The 19,100-nt window shown below is 43.9% G+C and overlaps 1 protein-coding gene across 9 annotated transcripts in view; it reads left to right on the forward strand.

Moving 5' to 3' along the window:
- Window positions 1-19,100, forward strand: part of LMNTD1 (lamin tail domain containing 1) — a 297,086-nt gene that overhangs the window by 52,161 nt on the left and 225,825 nt on the right. For 6 of the 9 annotated variants that reach the window (XR_014713292.1, XM_084641002.1, XM_084641008.1 and 3 more), the window contains exons 2-4: window positions 6,232-6,409; window positions 9,044-9,232; window positions 16,848-16,941. Coding sequence is in view for 8 of the 9 variants with exons in the window: in XM_084641002.1 (XP_084497128.1) it covers window positions 6,270-6,409; window positions 9,044-9,232; window positions 16,848-16,941 (423 nt within the window). In the remaining variant the exon portion in view is untranslated. Of the gene's footprint in view, window positions 1-6,231; window positions 6,410-6,797; window positions 7,658-9,043; window positions 9,233-16,847; window positions 16,942-19,100 lie in introns of those variants that run through there. The other 3 variants (XM_084641005.1, XM_084641007.1, XM_084641009.1) reach the window with 3 other exon arrangements.

Raw genomic sequence — 19,100 nt, forward strand, 5'->3', positions numbered from 1 at the left:
CTGTAATTGGTCAATCAGATTGGGCATTTGAGAAGGGAAGAGTTGCAATTATATTAAAAGCTACTTATTGTACTGCCAAAGTAGTAGCTTTGACAGCTTTCTGTCTGTCTTGGGCAATTCTACAATCTACATCGATTTTCTGGTTCATCACGAAGTTCTAAGTTTCGTAGAAGTGCCAGGGTCAGGTTGTTAGTAGGGCTGTCAAGTGATTAAAAAAATTAATCGCAGTTAATTGCACTGTTAAACAATAACAGAATACCATTTATTTAAATATTTTGGATGTTTTTTACATTTTCAAATATATTGATTTCAATTACAACACAGAATGTGTTGTGTACAATGCTCACTTTATATTTATTTTTGATTACAAGTGTTTGCACTGTAAAGAGAAAAGACATAGTATTTTTCAATTCACCTAATACAAACACTCTAGTGCAATCTCTTTATCATGAAAGTTGAACTTACAAACATAGAATTATATACAAAAATACTGCATTCAAAACTAAAACAATGTAAAATTTTAGAGCTTACAAGTCCACTCAGTCCTTCTTCTTGTTCAGCCAATCACTCAGACAAACAAGTTTGTTTACATTTGCAGGAGATGCTGCTGCCCGCTTCTTGTTTACAATGTTACCTGAAAGTGAGAACAGGTGTTCTCATGGTGCTGTGTATCCGGCGTCTCAAGATCTTTACATGCCAGATTCACATGCTTCAACCACCATTTCAGGGGACATGCGTCCATGTTGATGATGGGTTCCGCTCGAAAACCATCCAACGCTGTGCGAACCGACGCATGTTCATTTCCATTATCTGGGTCAGATGCCACCAGCAGAAGATTGATTTTCCTTTTTGGTGGTTCGGGTTCTGTAGTTTCCGTATTAGAGTGTTGCTCTTTTAAGACTTCTGAAAGCATGCTCCCTACCTTGTCCATCTCAGATTTTGGAAGGCACTTCAGATTCTTAAATCTTGGGTCAAGTGCTGTAGCTAACTTTAGAAATCTCATATTGGTACTGGGATGGGTTGGATCACAGAAATCCCCTTGGGGCTGCCAACTGACGTGCCAAGACTACTTCTGCCCCCGCTTTCCCTGCCAGCTTGGGACTCCAGCACCCTGTCTTGTAGAGCCAGACACGCCAGTCTGCTCCAGCACACACCCAGGGTCTGAACCACATGCCCCAAAGCTGCAGACTTAACTGAAAGCAACTTAAGAAGTGTTCCTGTCTTTAACACTCAGATGCCCAACCCCCAATGGGGTCCAAACCCCAAATAAATCTGTTTTACCCTTTATAAAGCTTATACAGGTTAAACTCATAAATTGTTCACCCTCTATAATACTGATAGAGAGATATAGATAGCTATTTGCCCCCCCCCCCCAGGTATTAATACATACTTGAGGTTAATTAATAAGTAAAAAGTGATTTTATTAAATACAGAACTTAAATCCTAAGTGGTTCCAGATAGTAACAGACAGAACAAAGTGAATTACCAAGTACAATAAAATAAAACATGTAAATCTAAGCCTAATACAGTAATAAAACTGAATACAGATAAAAAACCTCACCAGTTCCAGTAACTACAGACTAATCTCTTTCTAATCTGGGTCCAGCAATCACTCACACCCATGGGCAGCAAATTCTATGGGCCCGTGGTGCCCAGGCACCAGGAATATTCCTGTCCCAGGGGCCTGGCTCCAGCAAAGTTTCTCACCTCTCCACTCCTCACACACTCCCCCCGCGCTTCCCCCGGCCCCACCTGCTTCCCCCGGGCAATTTAAAACAGCCTGGGGGCTCAGGCCATCACCCAGCAGTGCAGTGGGGCTGAGCGGCTTCGTTCCACATGTGCTGCCGGCAGGTGAGGGGGTTGTGCCGCTGCACGCTGCCCCCGCCCCAAACACCCCTGCGGCCAATGGGAAGCTGCAGGGGCGGTGCCTGGAGACAGAAGTGTGAGGAGACCCCCCAGCTTGCCCCACCTAGGAGCCGCTGCCGGAGGGGGTGCCCCAGGTAAGCATCAAACCCCCCATCCACTTCCAGAGCCTGCACCCACACCCACTCTGCAAACACCCCCTTCAGCCCCCAAATTTCCTCCTGCACCCACACCCCACACCCCTTCTCACCCCCAAACTCCCTTCCAGAGGCTGCACCCTTCACCCCCTCCTACACCTCCATCCTGCACCCCTCCCCCAACTCCCTCTTGCATTCCCACCCCTTCCCTGCACCTACTTTTGTCCCCAAACTCCCTCCCAGAGGCTGCACATGCACCCCCGCCCTCTGCCCCGAGCTTGCACCCAGCACCCAAACTTGTTCCCAGAGCCTGCACTCCAGAACCCCTCCCCGACCCAAATTCCCTCCCAGAGCCCAACCTCTCACCGCTTCTGCGCCCAAATTCCCTTCTAGAGCCTGCACCCCAATCCCCTGCCCCAGCCTAGAGCCTGCACCCCTCCTGCACCCCAATCCCCTGCCCCAGCGTAGAGACTGCACCCAAACTCCATCCCAGAGCCTGCACCCCAGACCCCGTCCCCCACCAAACTCCCTCCCAGACCCCAACCCCTCACACCCCCTGCACCCAAACTCCCTCTCAGAGCCTGCATCCCCATCCCCTCATGCACCCCAATTGCCTGAACCCCAGACCCCCTCACCCCCCCCCCGCAAACTCCCTCCCAGAGCCTAAGGCAGGTGTGTGTGGGGAGTTTGGGGGGGAGGGTTTTCGGTGTTCTGGGCACCACCAAAATTTCTACAAACCTGCTGCCCCTGCTCACACCCCCTGTAGTTACTGTCCTTTATTCCAGTTTCTTTCAGGTATCCTTGGGGGGTAGAGAGGCTCTCTCTTTAGCCAGCTGAAGACCAAAATGGAGGGGTCTCTCAGGGGTTTAAATAGACTTTCTCCTGTGGGTGGCCACCTCCCCCTCCCCCTGTGTAGAATCCAGCTACAAAATGGAGTTTTGGAGTCACATGGACAAGTCACATGTCCATGTATGACTGAGTTTCTTACCAGCCAAGCCATATTCCTGGGAAAGCTCAGATGTGGATTGGCATCTTCAAGATCCATTGTCTGTTAAGTGCTTCTTTATTGGGCATTTAACTTGCACATTCCTTTCTCAAGAAGCTGACCAAATGCTTACTAAGGCTACTTAAAAAGAAAAGGAGTACTTGTGGCACTTTAGCGACTAACCAATTTATTTGAGCATAAGCTTTTGTGAGCTACAGCTCACTTCATCGGATGCATTCAGTGGAAAATACAGTGGGGAGATTTATATACATAGAGAACATGAAATAATGGGTGTTACCATACACACTGTAACGAGAGTGATCACTTAAGGTGAGATATTACCGGCGGGGTTGGAGGGGGGGGAAGCTTTTGTAGTGATAATCAAGGTGGGCCATTTCCAGCAGTTGACAAGAACATCTGAGAAACGGTGGGGGTGGAATAAACATGGGGAAATAGTTTGACTTTGTGTAATGACCCATCCACTCCCAGTAAAACTATTTCTCCATGTTTATTCCGCACCCCCCACCATTCCTCAGACGTTCTTGTCAACTTCTGGAAATGACCCACCTTGATTATCACTACAAAAGGTTCCTGCCCCATTTCCCCCCCCCCCCCCCCGCTCCCCTGCTAGTAATATCTCACCTTAAGTGATCACTCTGGTAACAGTGTGTATGGTAACACCCATTGTTTCATGTTCTCTATGTATATAAATCTCAGCACTGTATTTTCCACTGAATGCATCTGATGAAGTGAGCTGTAGCTCACGAAAGCTTATGCTCAAATAAATTTGTTAGTCTCTAAGGTGCCACAAGTCCTCCTTTTCTTTTTGCTAATGCAGACTAACACGGCTGCTACTCTGAAATAAGGCTACTTAGAAATCAAGCCAGTACGCAGCCAATATTCATAACTTTGAATACAAAAATGATACATGCATACAAATAGGATGAATAGATTCAGTAGATCTTAACCTTCACAGAGATGTGTTACATAACATATGTAGCATAAAACATATTCCAGTTGTGTCATATATATATATATACATTCATAAGCATATTTCCATAAAGCCTTATGTGGGGCACCATCACAGGTACCTTCTTTGCGTTTTGTGAAATCTGCAGTGAAAGTGTTCTAAAAATGAACAGCATGTGCTGGGTCACCATCTGAGACTGCTATAACATGAAACAGATGGCAGAATTCAGGTATAACAGAGGAGGGGATGTACAATTCTCCCCCCAATGAGTTCAGTCACAAATTTAATTAACACATTTTTTTAACAAGTGTCATCAGCATGGAAGCTTGTCCTCCTGAATGATGACAGAAGCATGAAGGGGCATATGAATATTTAGCATATCTGGCATGTAAATACCGTGCAATGCTGGCTACAAAAGTCCCATGTGAATGCCTGTTCTCACTTTCTGGTGACATTGTAAATAAGAAGAGGGCAGCATTATCTCCTGTAAATGTAAACAAACTTGTTTGTATTAGTGATTGGCTGAACAAGAAGTAGGACTGAGTGGACTTGTAGGCACTAAAGTTTTACATTGTTTTGTTTTTGAGTACAGTTATGTAACAAAAAAAATCAACATTTGTAAGTTGCACTTTCACAACAAAGAGATTGCACTACAGTACTTGTATGAGGTGAATTGAAAAATACTATTTCTTTTGTTTATCATTTTACAGTGCAAATATTTGTTATAAAAACAATATACATTTTGATTTCAATTACAACACAGACTACAATATATATATGAAAATGTAGAAAACATCCAAAATATTTAATAAATTTCAATTGGTAGTCTTTTGTTTAATAGTGCGATTAAAACTGTGACTAATTGCTATTAATTTTTTTGATCATGATTAATTTTTTTGAGTTAATCGCGTGAGTTAACTGTGATTAATGGACAGCCCTAGTTGTTAGATAACTATATAAAGATGTAGATATTGATTTACTGTTATTGTGTGATGAAATTCTCTTAGTACCAAGGGTCCATGCACCATTTTGAAGGCTTAAGTGACGCTCAAGCAGGACACAGACCTTTCTGCATGGGGTGAATTTCACCCTGGGGTGCCTACCAATGAAGATATGGGGCCAGAGCCTCATCTGATATGAACTGATGCAGCTCCACTGGAGTCGCACTTAGTTACACTGGTTGAGGATCTGCCTGTAGATTTCAGTCTTGTTTTGTTTTGTTTCTGCTGCATTTTCATCTTCTAAGGTTGCAGTCCAAAGCAATGAGATTCATTTACGTTAATTACTGATGAAAACCCTTCCACATAGTTCCTCAGTTTTCCATCCATAAAATGGGGACAATAATACTTCTTTTCTCTCCCAGCTATTGTCCGTCTTTTGTCTATTTGGATTGTAATTTATTTGGGACAGAGTCCATCTCTTACTGTATGCCTGTATAGTGCCTAGCATGATGGTGCCCTAGTCTTGATAGGGCCCCTACGTTCTACGGTAATAAAAATAATACTAACCATAGTCTGAAATGTAGCATCACTTTACTGGTTTTATGGCATCTCATATGAGCCAATGAGTTGCAGCAGCTGTTCTGCATCAGAGAAGAAGTTCTATCCTCCCACACTCAAGAGAAAGTGAGTTAGCCTTAGAAATGAATTAGAACAACAACACGAACAAGAAAATAGTGCTCCATTCTACAGTGGGAAACTGATTTTGATTGCTAGGTAATTTTTGATCTGGTTAGATGGTACCAGAGGCTATTGCCTCATATTAATGAAAGGTCAAATCCCAGACTCCATGCTGAGTTTGTATAAAGTGCACTTGATAAAGGGTGGTTTTGCAGAATCACAGAGAAATAACCCTTCCCACAAGCCATAAAAGAGCAATAGCAGGGTTGCTTCCTGGATCCTACTGCATTCTCAGTGAATGGGGTTGTATGGGTGTTTCAGAGCAGTCCAGAGTCCATCATCTTGAGTCTGAGAGATGGGTTTTTCATTTTACAAATTCAAAACACAAGTGAATAAGTTCCAGTTTTGTAAAGTTGTGTACATGGTTTTACAAATGTGGGCCTAAGTGACAAAGGCAAAACAAAATTGTAGGATTTTAATGTGGGGCAGAAGGAAGGCAAGCCTTATCCTACACTACTGAAGTCAATGGGAGCTTTGTTATTGCAGGGTCAGGTCTGAAATAGGAAACCTTGGGAAGGAGGTTGATTACAGCATGACCAGTTTTTGAGCTGGCAAAACAGTTACAAGTGGCCATTTCTTCCATCTTTTACCATGTAGATTGATCTGTCATCTGGGGTTCACCATTTAAAGATGGGATGGCTGCCATTTCTGCCATATATGTAAAGAAGGAGATGCCTGCACCTCAGGAACAACTAGAAGTGAGCAATTGTGGCGAGATGAGAACTGAAATCATCAGATACAAGAATCCTCAAATGGAAACCAGATCCCAAAGCAGGTTTGTTTGCTTCTGCACTGAATACAGAGTTCTGATGGAAAGTTGGTTTTCTTATTTAAAGAGAGCAATAAGGTGGGTGTGGCATTTTACAGTTCAATAAAAGAAATTCCCTGCCCTAAGGAACTTGTGATATCCAATTTTGCCAACCTCAGGCATTCAAGAATCAAAAACCATGAATCAAGCCTCCAGAAACAGTGAAATTTAAAAACAAATAATAAATGTTGCATTCTTCACATAGTGGTTTCTGAGGCTTTAGGGTGCACTAGCTTCACATTTCCAAGCTTTTCTCAGCTCTGTGAGGACTAGAAATGTACTATTTTTTTTTCTTCTTTGGTTTTCTGTTTTTCCCAAATACAACTGAGATTCTTATGAAATGTCTTTATTCCAGGAGCTGGGGCTTTAAGAAAAACATGCAAGATGTGCTAAAATCACAACAGTTGGCAACAGTATCTAGAGATGTAAAGGACAACCCAAAGTAGCTTATTGTAATGCTTGACACCTCTTTGAATAGACTAACACAAGAGTGATCAACAATGATTTTCTTCCTAATCACAAGGATCCACCCTAGGACAATGGTTTGCTACAGAGACTGATCAGGCTGAAGGAAACCCAGTTTGGACTGTAGGGGAGTCTGGAACTTCCTGGCAAGACACCTGACAAAGGTCTGAAGCCGACCATTTGGTCACATGGCAAAGGGGGCAGAAACCTTATTTAAAGGCAGGATCAGTTCCAGTCTCCCTCTTCTTCAGAGTCTGACCATTGCCAGCAGTAGAAGGCAGGAGGGGCCTACGCACCTGAACACGGAGTGGGTCCAATGGCTCAGAAGAAGGTCTGAGCATAGACACAGTGGGGAGTGTGTAAAGGCATTTGTTGTTTTGCCCAATGATCTGAACTCTTGTATGCTTTAAGAGTCAATGTTACTATGGTTTTAGAAGCCCTTGTGCAAAGCCTGTGTTCCTTGCTTTACCTGCCACATGATCCCCGAGGGGTTAAATTGCCCACAGAGATGGAACTCTGGTGAAAGCATGCAAAAGCAACTGGGAGGTCAGAGCACTGACTTCAGGGTCTAGGGCAGTTGGACCCTAGAGTCCCACATCTTAGGTAAGGGTGGCAGACGGGGAGTCTGCGCCTTAGAGCTAGAGACTGTGACTAGATGCTGGCCAGACCCACTGGCTTGGAAACATGGGATCCAGAGGTTGGGACCAATTACAACAGACTGGTGACTGTCCACTACGGGAACTCAATCAGGTCTGTAACACCATCACCATCGCATCTAATTTATGTAAAAATAGGGGTTTAATGGGGATTTAAGTGACAGACAGGCCTTGTGCTGGCCCACTGCACAAAAGTAACTTTGCCCTCCATGCTTTGCTTTGTGTATGCAATTAAATCTTTGCAGAGAAGTAGGATAAGACCACACTTCTTGTATGAGAATTATTGGCCTTGTAGATTAACGGAATGAGAAATGACAAGATTCTACTGTACTGTATTGTTTAATAGCACTCACTGAGACTACAGTTTAGGAGCCCAAACTGGGGTCAAGAAAACAGCACGGACTGATTGCACGCATGTGGATATACCAGAATAACTTAATGGATTTTATGTACTGTATCAAAAAGAACAACCCCCCTCCCCCGAATCCTGAGTTAACAATTTAAGCAACAATAACAGCAGTTTTGTCAACTTATTTTAAAATATTGCACACAAGCCATGTTAAAACAGTATTAATAATAAGGTTTCAAAATCAAGAATCCAAAAGTTAAGAAATGCCAGAATTAAGGTTGCCTGTGCAACTTTAATCAGCTCCATTGTGCATATGCATTATGATGCATTTAATTACATGATCACATACTATTTTTTCCACATTTTGTCCTTTTTCTCTGCACAGGGCGTACCTGCTCTGGGGATGAACCAGGGCTGTGTAATGAAGGGGAGTTCATTAGGATGCTTAGTGTGGGCAGAACCTTCAAGTAATGAAGCTGCAAAGTTTTAACAAGTCTCTACTGAATATGTGTGAACTGCAAATTTCAAAAGTTTATAATTTGAGTAGATTTTCTTGAGGAAGGCAAAATGCACATTCTTGACATAAAGGCCAATCCTGCCAAATTTCAAGTCCGTGCTCCAAAGTATATTTTCCCCTCGCCTTGTTCTCAGAAATAGCTGAACTATTTTGGCTGAAAAAAAAAATTCAACCTAAGGTAGAATACCCAGCATGGAAAATTTGAGTCCAAACAGTTAATGTTTGGCAAAGTTATAAGCAAGTGAAAACAGGTTCTTATAATGGGAAGTGTTGGGCAACCTTAATAATAGGTAGTGCTACCAACCTTGCCTATAAATAATATGGTATTGAAAAGTCTGCATTTTGGAAAGCAGACCCATTTAAGTAGTGGCAGTGGCTGGAGGTATTCTTTTTGTGCTGAACAGATGTGCAAGGTTTTGGGAGTTGGGGTTGGGGGAGAAAGCTCCATGTGTTGTCTGCCCCCCATTGTGCACCTGAGTAGGAGCAGCCAGAATCTGGCCCTATTTTGTGTTTCTTTGGTTCAATTTATTACAGTTTAATTTTCATTTTTCTAAAAATGGAAGCGGAATAAATCTTTATTTTTTGGATCTGACTGATATTTTGTGTGTGCTCAGACAGGAGGAGCTGGATACCATACTCCTGAAGAAAGACGAGGACTTAAAGAATTTAAAACTTCTCATGGCCCAAAAGGAAATAGATTTGCAAGAGCTGAAAACCCAAAGGACATTATCCTCAGTACAGCTGGATCTAGCCATGAAAGAGCTTGAGGAGCTAAATAAAAACATCCTGATATCTCAAAGAAAGTAAGAAACTAAGTTTAGGTTTCGGGCAGAAATTTGCACGTTTCTCCTTTCTTACCTCTGGCTATTTCTGTTGTATTCACAAATAGCTATATCTCTTAGTCTTGTATCAAAGAGCAATGCATATTTAAAGGTACAAGCCCAGACACTCAGCTGCATCCAAGCTGTTTTTGCTACATCTCAGGAGAAGGAGGGCAATGGTGGCTGTATTGCAGCTTAGCAGCCCTAGAATTCTAAGACCCTCTCAGGGCTGATAGTCTCTGGCATGAATTAGAGCAGACTTTGGCACTATCCTCAGAGGTTGTTTTTGCAGTTGGGAATAGCTGGAGTGCAGTGATGCTCTGGCCACACCCACTTTCTTGTGGTTATAGCTGCTACACTGACAGAAAAAAGATGGACTGCTGATTCACTAAAAGAAAAGGAGGACTTGTGGCACCTTAGAGACTAACCAATTTATTTGAGCATGAGCTTTTGTGAGCTACAGCTCACTTCATCGGATGCATGAAGTGATGCTGATTCACTGGCCTTATATTACCCAGAGATTTCCCTGTATGCAAGTGTACTTCTCTTGTAGCCATTTAAGCTGGCTTTCTGGCATGGAGGCACAAAGCAGCCAAGCATAGTCCTAGATGTAATCCACACTATTCTAAATACATCAGAGCAAATCTTATTTGGTAGCACTACTGAGTTCTGCGATGCAATATCAATGAGACTTCTCACATGACAGGATTTGGCTCATAAGGAGAGCCAAATCTCACTCTTATTACAGGAGTGGTGCTTTGGATAACATACTGTTTTTGTAAGGCATGTACTGCTTTAGAGAGAGCATAACTCTTTTGAGAATAATTTCAATGTAAAAAGTAAAAAACACAATAAAAAATGGATTAAAAAGGCAGAAAATGTCCTGGAAGTTTCTCTTGTTCCTTCATTTGAGCCATGGTTAAACTCAGGAGCTTGGCAAGTTGACCCCCCAAAGGGTTTTCCTGGCTCTCAGAGCTTTTATTGTCTGTACAAAACACACTGAGCACCCTGTGGTGCTTGTCCTCAACTAGCAAATGTCAACTGCAGTGTAACCCAGGTTTATTTAAAATAGCTGAGCAGAGCTCATGAGCGTGACAAATTCAGATGAGCTGCTTTGCTGCCAGACTTAATGGCTGTATTCTGCTCCGCAAACTTTGATGAGAAGCAATTTAGAATAATGTGACATAGCAGCAGTCAAAGGAGCTCGGAAAATTGTTGTGGCTCCCGTGATTAACTGTTCAATAGACTGTTCTGGCTGCTTCTTGTGTGCCTCTCAATATGAGCAGCAGCCATTCATCTACGATCAGTGGATGCAATGATCAAGGAATTGCTTTGCGTGTGTGGTCGGGCATGGAGCACTGGGCTTTCACATCCTCTCCTTTCCCCAGTAAGAGAGTCACATGACCTGACATCCTTTGACTTTTTGCCTCTATACCTAATTGAAAGCACCGGACCTCATTGTATGTTTTAAGTGTCCTTATATTTCCCTATCAAACTGTAGTGCTCCAACAGAGGGAAGAATGGATGTAAATCAGAAAAGTGCTACTTACAGCCCTGCATTGTATTAATGGAAGTACATGGAGATAAGTAGACTCACATTGTGTGCCAGCTTCAGGGTGGCTGGCATTAGGATATTTAGGGGCTTCCACTGTGACTATTTAGTGGGGTCCCCCATCTTTGCAATTTGTCCTTTCCCCCTAAAAAATTCTCACCATTTTCTCTTTTCCCATCCCCTTTCCACTATTAACTCTCTCCCTCTCACTCAATCAGGAGCTGTTGAGGGCCAGATAATCTTTCCTTTTCCAACAGCCCATGCCATAGCACCAGTGAAGAGAATCAGTGAATATTTGTGGTCTCCCCCTTTCCCACTGTTAAGCCTGGTGACAGACCAGAGACTTGGAAGCTGGGGCTTTTCTAGCAGCAAGTCAGTGGAGAGCACATTGATCTTCGCCCTACCTAAGAGCTAAAAAGCACCTAAAAGAAGAGCACTGATCAATGCATTTTAGGGTGCAATTTATCCCAGTGCACAGGGCCATCAGTACGCACATCTTAGTCCCACACAGGCTAATTTCACTCTTAGATAGTAATACGCCCCTCATTCCCATGTTAAATTTGAAATTGTCCTGCATGTTGGAAGCCCATTATGAGTTGAGGTCCCAAAATAAACAACATCCAGGCTATAAAGGCTCTGATAGCCACTATCAAAGAAATATAGCTATCATAATTGCATGTCCATTTATCCTATCACATGGGTACCTAAGACAAACCTACAGTACTTGGTATTTAATTGATACTTATTACTATTTTTCATGGATTAATTAAATTTGTACCCAGCAGATTACGTGATAATTATCCTTACATTTGTTATGGGAAACTAGAAATTGCATGGGTTGTTAACAACAAGCAAACAGAATGTAATTGCAAAAACACAACATGGTTATCTGTACAAGATTTTGATCACAGATGTTATCACTTCAAAGAACCAAGGCTATCTTACAAGATAAAAACTGGCCAGTTTAGCACCTGAAAATATGAAAAAAAGCACCGAGTGGGAGCTTTTCCGCAGGCTGGACGCAAAATCTTGATAAATGTAGGATTGAGAAGTTGAACAGTTTGCTATCCCCTATGTCTAATTAAATGTAGAAAAAAAGATTCACCTTGTTTTTTGGTCCTGGGGAAGACAGAGTGTTCTTTGGATGGGGCACGGGTCTGTAAGTCAGGCAGCTTCAGTTCTATTCTTAGCTCTGCCACTACATGTAACCTTAGGCAAATAACTTCACCTGCTTCCCCTCCCACCCTTTGTCTGCTCCAGTGGCTCTCAATGTATTTACCATTGTGGGCTGCATCCAGTACTACCTATATGGCTCTGAGAATGTCACATGGGCCACAGCTCTGTGCTGATTGGGCCATAAGAGGCCCCGCAGGCCACGGGTTGAGAACCACTGGTCTTTTCTATCCATTTAGACTGTAAACATTCTGGAGCAGGGACTGTCTCTTACTATGTGCTTGTACAGCACCTAGCACAATGGGGCCTCTAAGTACTACCATAATAATACATAAATAATATAATATAAAAATGATAAATAATGGTATGTAGAAATGGTCCACCATCAATAATGGCGACTACATTCTGAATTATAGTGTTGGTAGCATGGAAATCCATGCTTCAAGGATAAACCTTGAAGTCCTCTGTCATGCAGGATTCCCAGTGGAGTCAATGGGAGCTTGGCTTGAGTAAAACCTGCAGGATTTAGCCCTAAGGTTGTCATTTAGCCCTTTCTGCCTAGTTAATAAAACACATGGGATGAGAACCATTGTCCAAGACTCTTGCCGAGGTCTGAGTTGGAGCAACGACAGCCTTAACGTGGAGGCTCTCCATTGTCATTTTAAAAATAAATTTAAAATTCTCTGATTTAACTTTCGGTTTTCTTGAACATTTATTTTAAACATAGATTTTTTTTAAAAAGCTAAAAGCCCATCATGGTCCTCCCTAACCTGGAAAAATACTTCGCAACAACCACGTAACCAGCCGGCCCTAATGTAACTTAGAACTCCTTGAAGCTGTGTGTCTGTTGACGTTGCTTTTTGTAACGGGTGTAGTTTCTTTTCTGACACTGGTCTGTATGCATTTGTAGCATCAACATACACCTTTACATCATCTTTGAGCTCGCAGGTAGTTGAGTGAGATACTGACTCCATGGTAGAGCATCTGCTGCTACCAGATTTTTCCCAGGAACATAATGAGCAACTGGGTTAAATTGCATTAACCTGATCAAAAGATGTTGGCATCTCAGCGTGGCTTGACCAAGGTCTTTTTCAGTGAAGAGGGTTACAAGAGGTTTATGGTCTCTTATCAGTGCAAAAGAATCCAGCCCATACAGATATATGTAAAAGTTCTCACATGCCAGTAGGCTTGCCAGGCACTCCTTTTCACTCACTGTGTACATTTTTCTGCTTCTGTGAGTGTTCAGAGCAAAATTCAACTTCCACTCAGATCCACGTTGTTGCCATAATATACCACCTAGGCCATAGCTGCTTGCATCTGTACTCATCCTTGTGGACTTGTTCATATCACAGTATTTGAGAACTGCAGCTCTTCAGATAATTTCTTTTACCTTTTTTGAAGTCAATTTCTTGATTTAGCACCCATGGTCATGATGTGTTGGACTTTAATAGTTCATTTAGTTGTTTTTGTTGCTGTAGAAAGGTCTTGTTGGTATTGTCTGAGATAATTTACTAACCTAGGCCACGTATCAGTTCTGGTACATACGTTGATGCATTCAGTTCTTGAATTGCTTTTACTTTGTCAGGGTTAGGACTTTGTTTTTTGTCCACCCCAAAAACCTTGATTTAGGGTAGACAGAAAACTCACTTTTCCTTGTTTAGCTTCAGTCCAGGCTGACTGAACTCCTGAAGGATGGGACCTGCCAAAAGAACAGATCAGAAAAAAAAATGTCGTCCTACAGAAGATGTCAGTTTTTATTATTGTTGAAAAACAGAAATCCTGAAAAGTTAAAATGTTTCAGTTGTGACCAAAAACTGCTGAAAACTGAAAACAATTCAGCCAAAAAACTGGGGGCAGGAAAGAAGAATAATTTTTGTCAAAAGTTTTCAGTTATCCAACATAGAAATCAAAATATTTTGAGGAAAACAGACCTTTTTCGTGATAACTTACATTTAGTTAAAGCCCCACAAAGTTTCAACAGAAAATTTTCAACCAACTCTAATTGCTAATTTTATTTGTCAGTAAAATGCCATGTGCATCTAAATCACTTCCTGAACTATCTTAAGCAATCATCCTCTTTCTCTGTGTTAAATATCACATATATGACACAGCCTTCCACAGTCTTTATTAAGACAAACCTTCCAATTAAGTCATGAAACATCTTGGGCCAAATTCAAGGAAGTCAGTAGACGTACAATTTACACACAGGCTGGATTTGTTTCGACAGCTTAATTTGGTGCATAAATATAACTTAACCGAGCCTGTAACAATAGTTTTATGGATATAACTACAAGAAATGTTAAAAAACTAACAGAAGATTTTATTAGTTATTTCTAGTCATAATATGTAACTTGTTCCTGGATACATTTTGACTCCCTCACATTATATACAAAAAGCAGAGCTAGAGTCTAATGACTGAGGACCTGATCCCACTGGGTTCCATCTGAACTAAGGAACTATACTTAAACTGGGTTTAGATATATGTAAGGAACCAGGTGTAGCAGGTGTGGTCTGGTGGTCATAGCTGGGCTGGTGTCTACAAGTCAAGGATGGCCACAAAGTGGTAGTCAGTGAGCAGGGATTGGGTAATTGCTAGAGCCAGCATCAATCAACACAGGTCAGAGTCAGGGTATGGCCAGAGACTGGAGATCAGAGACAGCTACCAGGCTGGAATCAGGAGGCCAGAGTCAGGATGGGGACAGAGACAAGATTAGAAAACAAGATGAGGTCTGGACTCACAGCAGGCCAGAAGTCTTTGTGATTCCCAGACAACTTCCTTGGTTACCCTCCAGGGTTAAATATTGTGATTGGCCAATCAGAAGGCCACAGGCTGCTGTCACTCTGGACCCTTTGGGCAGTACTTCCTTTGGTGTGTGATCTCCACAGTGCTCCCTGGGGCTCTCCCAGGCTCTTCAACTCTGGGTTCTAGACTCATACATGGGTTCTAGACCAATGTTTTTCAAACCATGGGTCGTGACCCAGTACCAGGTCGCCTTGCTGTGGTCAGCACCACCGACCTGGACGTTAAAAGTCCCATCAGCAGTGCTACCCAGTTAAGGCAGACTAGTGCCTACTTTTTCCAACACCACGCTGTGCCCTGGAAGTGGCCAGCGGCAGGCCTGGCTTCTAGGCAGGTGGGCCACGGGGTTCTGTGCGCTACCCCCACCCCAAGCCCCATGAACTGGCCAATGGGAACTGCGGGGGGCGGGGGGGGGCAGTGCCTGCTGGCGTGAGCCTCCTCCTAGGAGCCGGACCTGCTGCTGGCCGCTTCTGGGAGGCAGTGCAATCCACGGTGTACCCCGGCTGTGCCGCTGACTGGGAGCAGTAAGTCCATGCCCCAACCCCGTGCCCCAATTCCCTGCACCAGCCCTGAACCCCCCCAAACCTGGAACCCTTTCCTGCACCCCAACACCCTCGTCCTCAGCCCCACTCCAGAGCCTGCACCCCCTGCCCAGAGCCATGATCCTTTCCTGCACCCCAACCCCCTGCCCCAGTCCTGAGCCCCCCCAAACCCAGAACCCCTCATGCACTCCAAACCCCTCATCCCTGGCCCCAGCCCAGAGCCTGCACCCCTAGCCCAGAGCCCTGACCCCCTCCTGCACCCCAACCCCCTGCCCCAGCCCAGAGCCGCCTCCCACATCCTGAACCCCTCATCCCCAGCTCCGTTGGGTCGTGGGCATCAACAATTTTCTTCAACTGGATCCCCAGAAAAAAAGTTTGAAAACCACTGGTCTAAACTTATCCTTTCAGCATGATTCAGTCTAAATTGGTTCCTAACATGGGCTCCCAATTCTGCAAATAAAAGTAGTCTCATTAACTAGTGCTTGGCCGGGAAGTAGAAAGCCTCGTCTACACGAGGGCTGTTTGCCTCAATAAATAAATAAATAAACAAACCCCACCATTGCTGACAGCAGAGAGAAAGGGAAAACATGAATCAGGAGAATATTTAAAACTATTCAGGGAGAATAAGCCAGTAATTTAAGAATGCCCTGATTACTCCATTACCAAAGCAAGCACTTTTCACATGCTTATTATAAAACAAAGATGGGATCCCAAAGACTTACTTGCAACTTCTGGTTGCTCTCTCTCTCTCTCTCTCTCTGCATATTGAAGACGCTTCAGCCAAATTGCAAAGTAATTGTCCCTTTTTCAATAAGCAGCGTTTTTCTAACATTTATGCTATTTATACATCTCCATTTATCGTAAAACTACTACTCTTTTCCAAAGCAAATTCATCACTAAAAGCTGTGAGATCCGTGTATAGTCCAGGCACTTCAGGCCAGACGCACTGGGAAAAGCCCTGACCCCACGAAAGACAGTGAAAAGGATCCTGTTGATTTCAACAGAGCCAGGATACCACTGTAGTTGCACTAGGGCTCCTTTGTATTAGCCAGGCTGGCAAAAAGGCAAGTAGGACGGGCATAATCTCTACCCTCAGTGAATAACTTCGACACAAAGGGCCTGCATGTCAGGTGCAGTGCTGTCTTCATGCCTCTCCAGAATAGTCTTTTGCTTCCCCCAGGGCAGGTGGTGGTCTCGGTGGAGGCAGGCCAGAGGGAGCAGGGCTAGGGTGCAAACTTGTCTTGGTGATTGCGTCCCCTAGCAATGTCCCATGTGGCCTTTGTAACAGGACCCAGTTAAGGCTGTGCAAGCCATAGTCAGCCCCACAGATCACGCCAGCTGTCTGTAACCTCTGAACAGGGGAGGCAGAGGAATGTGTCTGGCTCTTCATCCTCCTGTGGATCATCCCCCACCGCAGTCTCCCCAGTGGATGTGCTAATAGTTCGTGTTTCATAACCACTTTGATTTGGACTGATACCTTGTGAAAGAACAACAGCAACAGATCTTTCTCTTTATCCTGGACTACTTTAGGTATGAAGAGGAATTTTCCCAGCGACTGAAATTACAGGACCAGATACTGCAACTCAAACACCAGCTAGAGCATCAAAAAGAAAATTGTTTACAGGTGAGGCTAATAACCCTGCTCCTAAATGGTGCTTTAGAAGCCTATTCAGCATCTCCTAATCAGACTGCTAAAGTGCCTACAGAATTGTCCTTCCTCCAGCAATGGATTAACATGGGCTGCTCTTTACTCGAGCACGCTTGGGAAGCTGGTGTCTGTGAATGTTTATAGGGCCAGGTCTCCATAATTCCAAAGATGATGGAAGTTCACCACTGCCCAAAAGCTTGTTTGCATATAGAGCCAGCTTCAGGATTTTCCCACCAACCCTGCCATGTGAGTCAGCTGGATCTCTGCATTACTGAAAGCCCTAGCAAGTAGTGTTTGTGCTCTTTAGTGCCTTCTTCCTTGTGTATCACAGTAGCTTAACTACGCTGATGTCCATATCATCTCTATGTATATATTTTCTTTTCATCTTCTTGCTTTGGCCAGGAAGGATGGTCTTTGGTTAGAGTCAGAAACCCGGATCATATTCCTGGCTCTGTCTCAGTTTTCCTGGCCCTGATTCTTCACTACCTCACACCTTGTGTGGTCATTTCTAGGAGAGCAAAGGTGGGCATAAAATGCTGCTACTGGTTTAAGTGACTGGAGAATTTAATTGTGGTCGTGTTTTGCTCTCCTGCTGCCAGGCTTACATGATTACACCAAGTGAAAGGGGAATCAAATCCTCTGTGTGAAGGTAGGCAAATCACTTCCTGTTGTGCTGAAGTGTGAGTTGCTGTGAGGAAGCAGAGGATTGAAATCCCCATTGTAATGTATTGACTTTCCTCCCTGTACTCCAGCACGCTGATTTAAACCACAGCATGGTTACTGTGAAATGTCAGCTGAGACAGGCAGTAGAGAAGTGGAGAAGATAAGTGACATCTCTTAGCCCTGGTCCACACGGGGGCGGGGGGGGTGGTGGGGGGGATCGATCTAAGTTACAGAACTTCAGCTACGTGAATAATGTAGCTGAAGTCGACGTACTTAGATCGACTTACCGTGGTGTCTTCACTGTGTTAGGTCGACTGCTGCCGCTCCCCTGTCGACTCTGCCTGTGCCTCTCGCAGTGCTGGAGTACAGGAGTTGACGGGAGAGCGCTTGGGGGGTTGATTTATCACATCTAGAGTAGATGCGATAAATCAATTCCCCGCTGGAGCAATCGCTGCCCGCCGATCCGGAGGGTAGTGAAGACATACCTTTAGGAGTGTTGTGTGTGTGTTTTTTGTTTTTTTTTAAACAAAGCATAGATTAGCCAATAGGAGCTGATTAGCTGAAGCCAAAAGGAGGTAGAGGTGAGGCCCATAAAATGCCAGCAGCTGCAAAAGGCAATTCATGTCACACATTCTGAGCAAAAAATGTGGATCTTATTGGGGTAAGCAGTCATAAAGTTTAAGGCTAGAAGGGACCACCAGATTATCCAGTCTGATCTCCTGTGTATCCCAAGCCACTAAACCCCATCCAGTTACCCCTGTATTAAGATCAGTAAAATGGATTAGACTATAGTAGTACAGCTTTCAGAAGACTAAACTATTGTGTGCCACAGGCAGAGAACAGAAGGGACCAAGAAGCAACCTGGGGCCTCTGCAATGGCAGGGAACTGATTTGGTGAGAGATACCTAGCTGATTCATTAGTATGCCTCTCTTGGCTGCGGGTGTCTGGGTTTGCTATTTTTATTTTTTGAAACGGAAGTATGAATTTTCTCTTTCCGGCTTGTTTGTTATACTAACTAAACAATAAAAGGGAAGCCCCATAGCTCTCTCTGGCTTGTAGGCATCAAGGGGGCAACCAACATCTTTCCCACCCATGGAGATAAGACACTGATTCATGTGTGTTATGTGTTGGAAATACTCCTTTGCTCAGACAAGGAGCAGCAGTAAGAAGTCCTTTATGTAACACAGCAACTACCTTGCTGATCTAGACCAGTGCTTCTCAAATGCGGCCACCAGGGGCTTTTCATGTGGCCACAGCCTCCTGGATGGTGAATGCGAGGGGAGCGTAAAGCAATGGCCCCTCCCCAGGGGTGGGGCTCTGCCCCCCTTTGGAGCCACAAACACTAGAGAAGCAGGCAGCTGTTGTGGGTTCCCCACCTTCCTGAGGGCAGTGGAGCTCAGGCTTCTGGCTTCAGCCTTGGGGTGGCAGGTGGTGGCTGCAGGGTTTCAGAGTCTGGACGCAGGACCATGGG

Source organism: Lepidochelys olivacea (assembly GCF_965140295.1).
Source record: "Lepidochelys olivacea isolate rLepOli2 genome assembly, chromosome: 1".
Lineage (NCBI taxonomy): Eukaryota > Metazoa > Chordata > Testudines > Cheloniidae > Lepidochelys > Lepidochelys olivacea.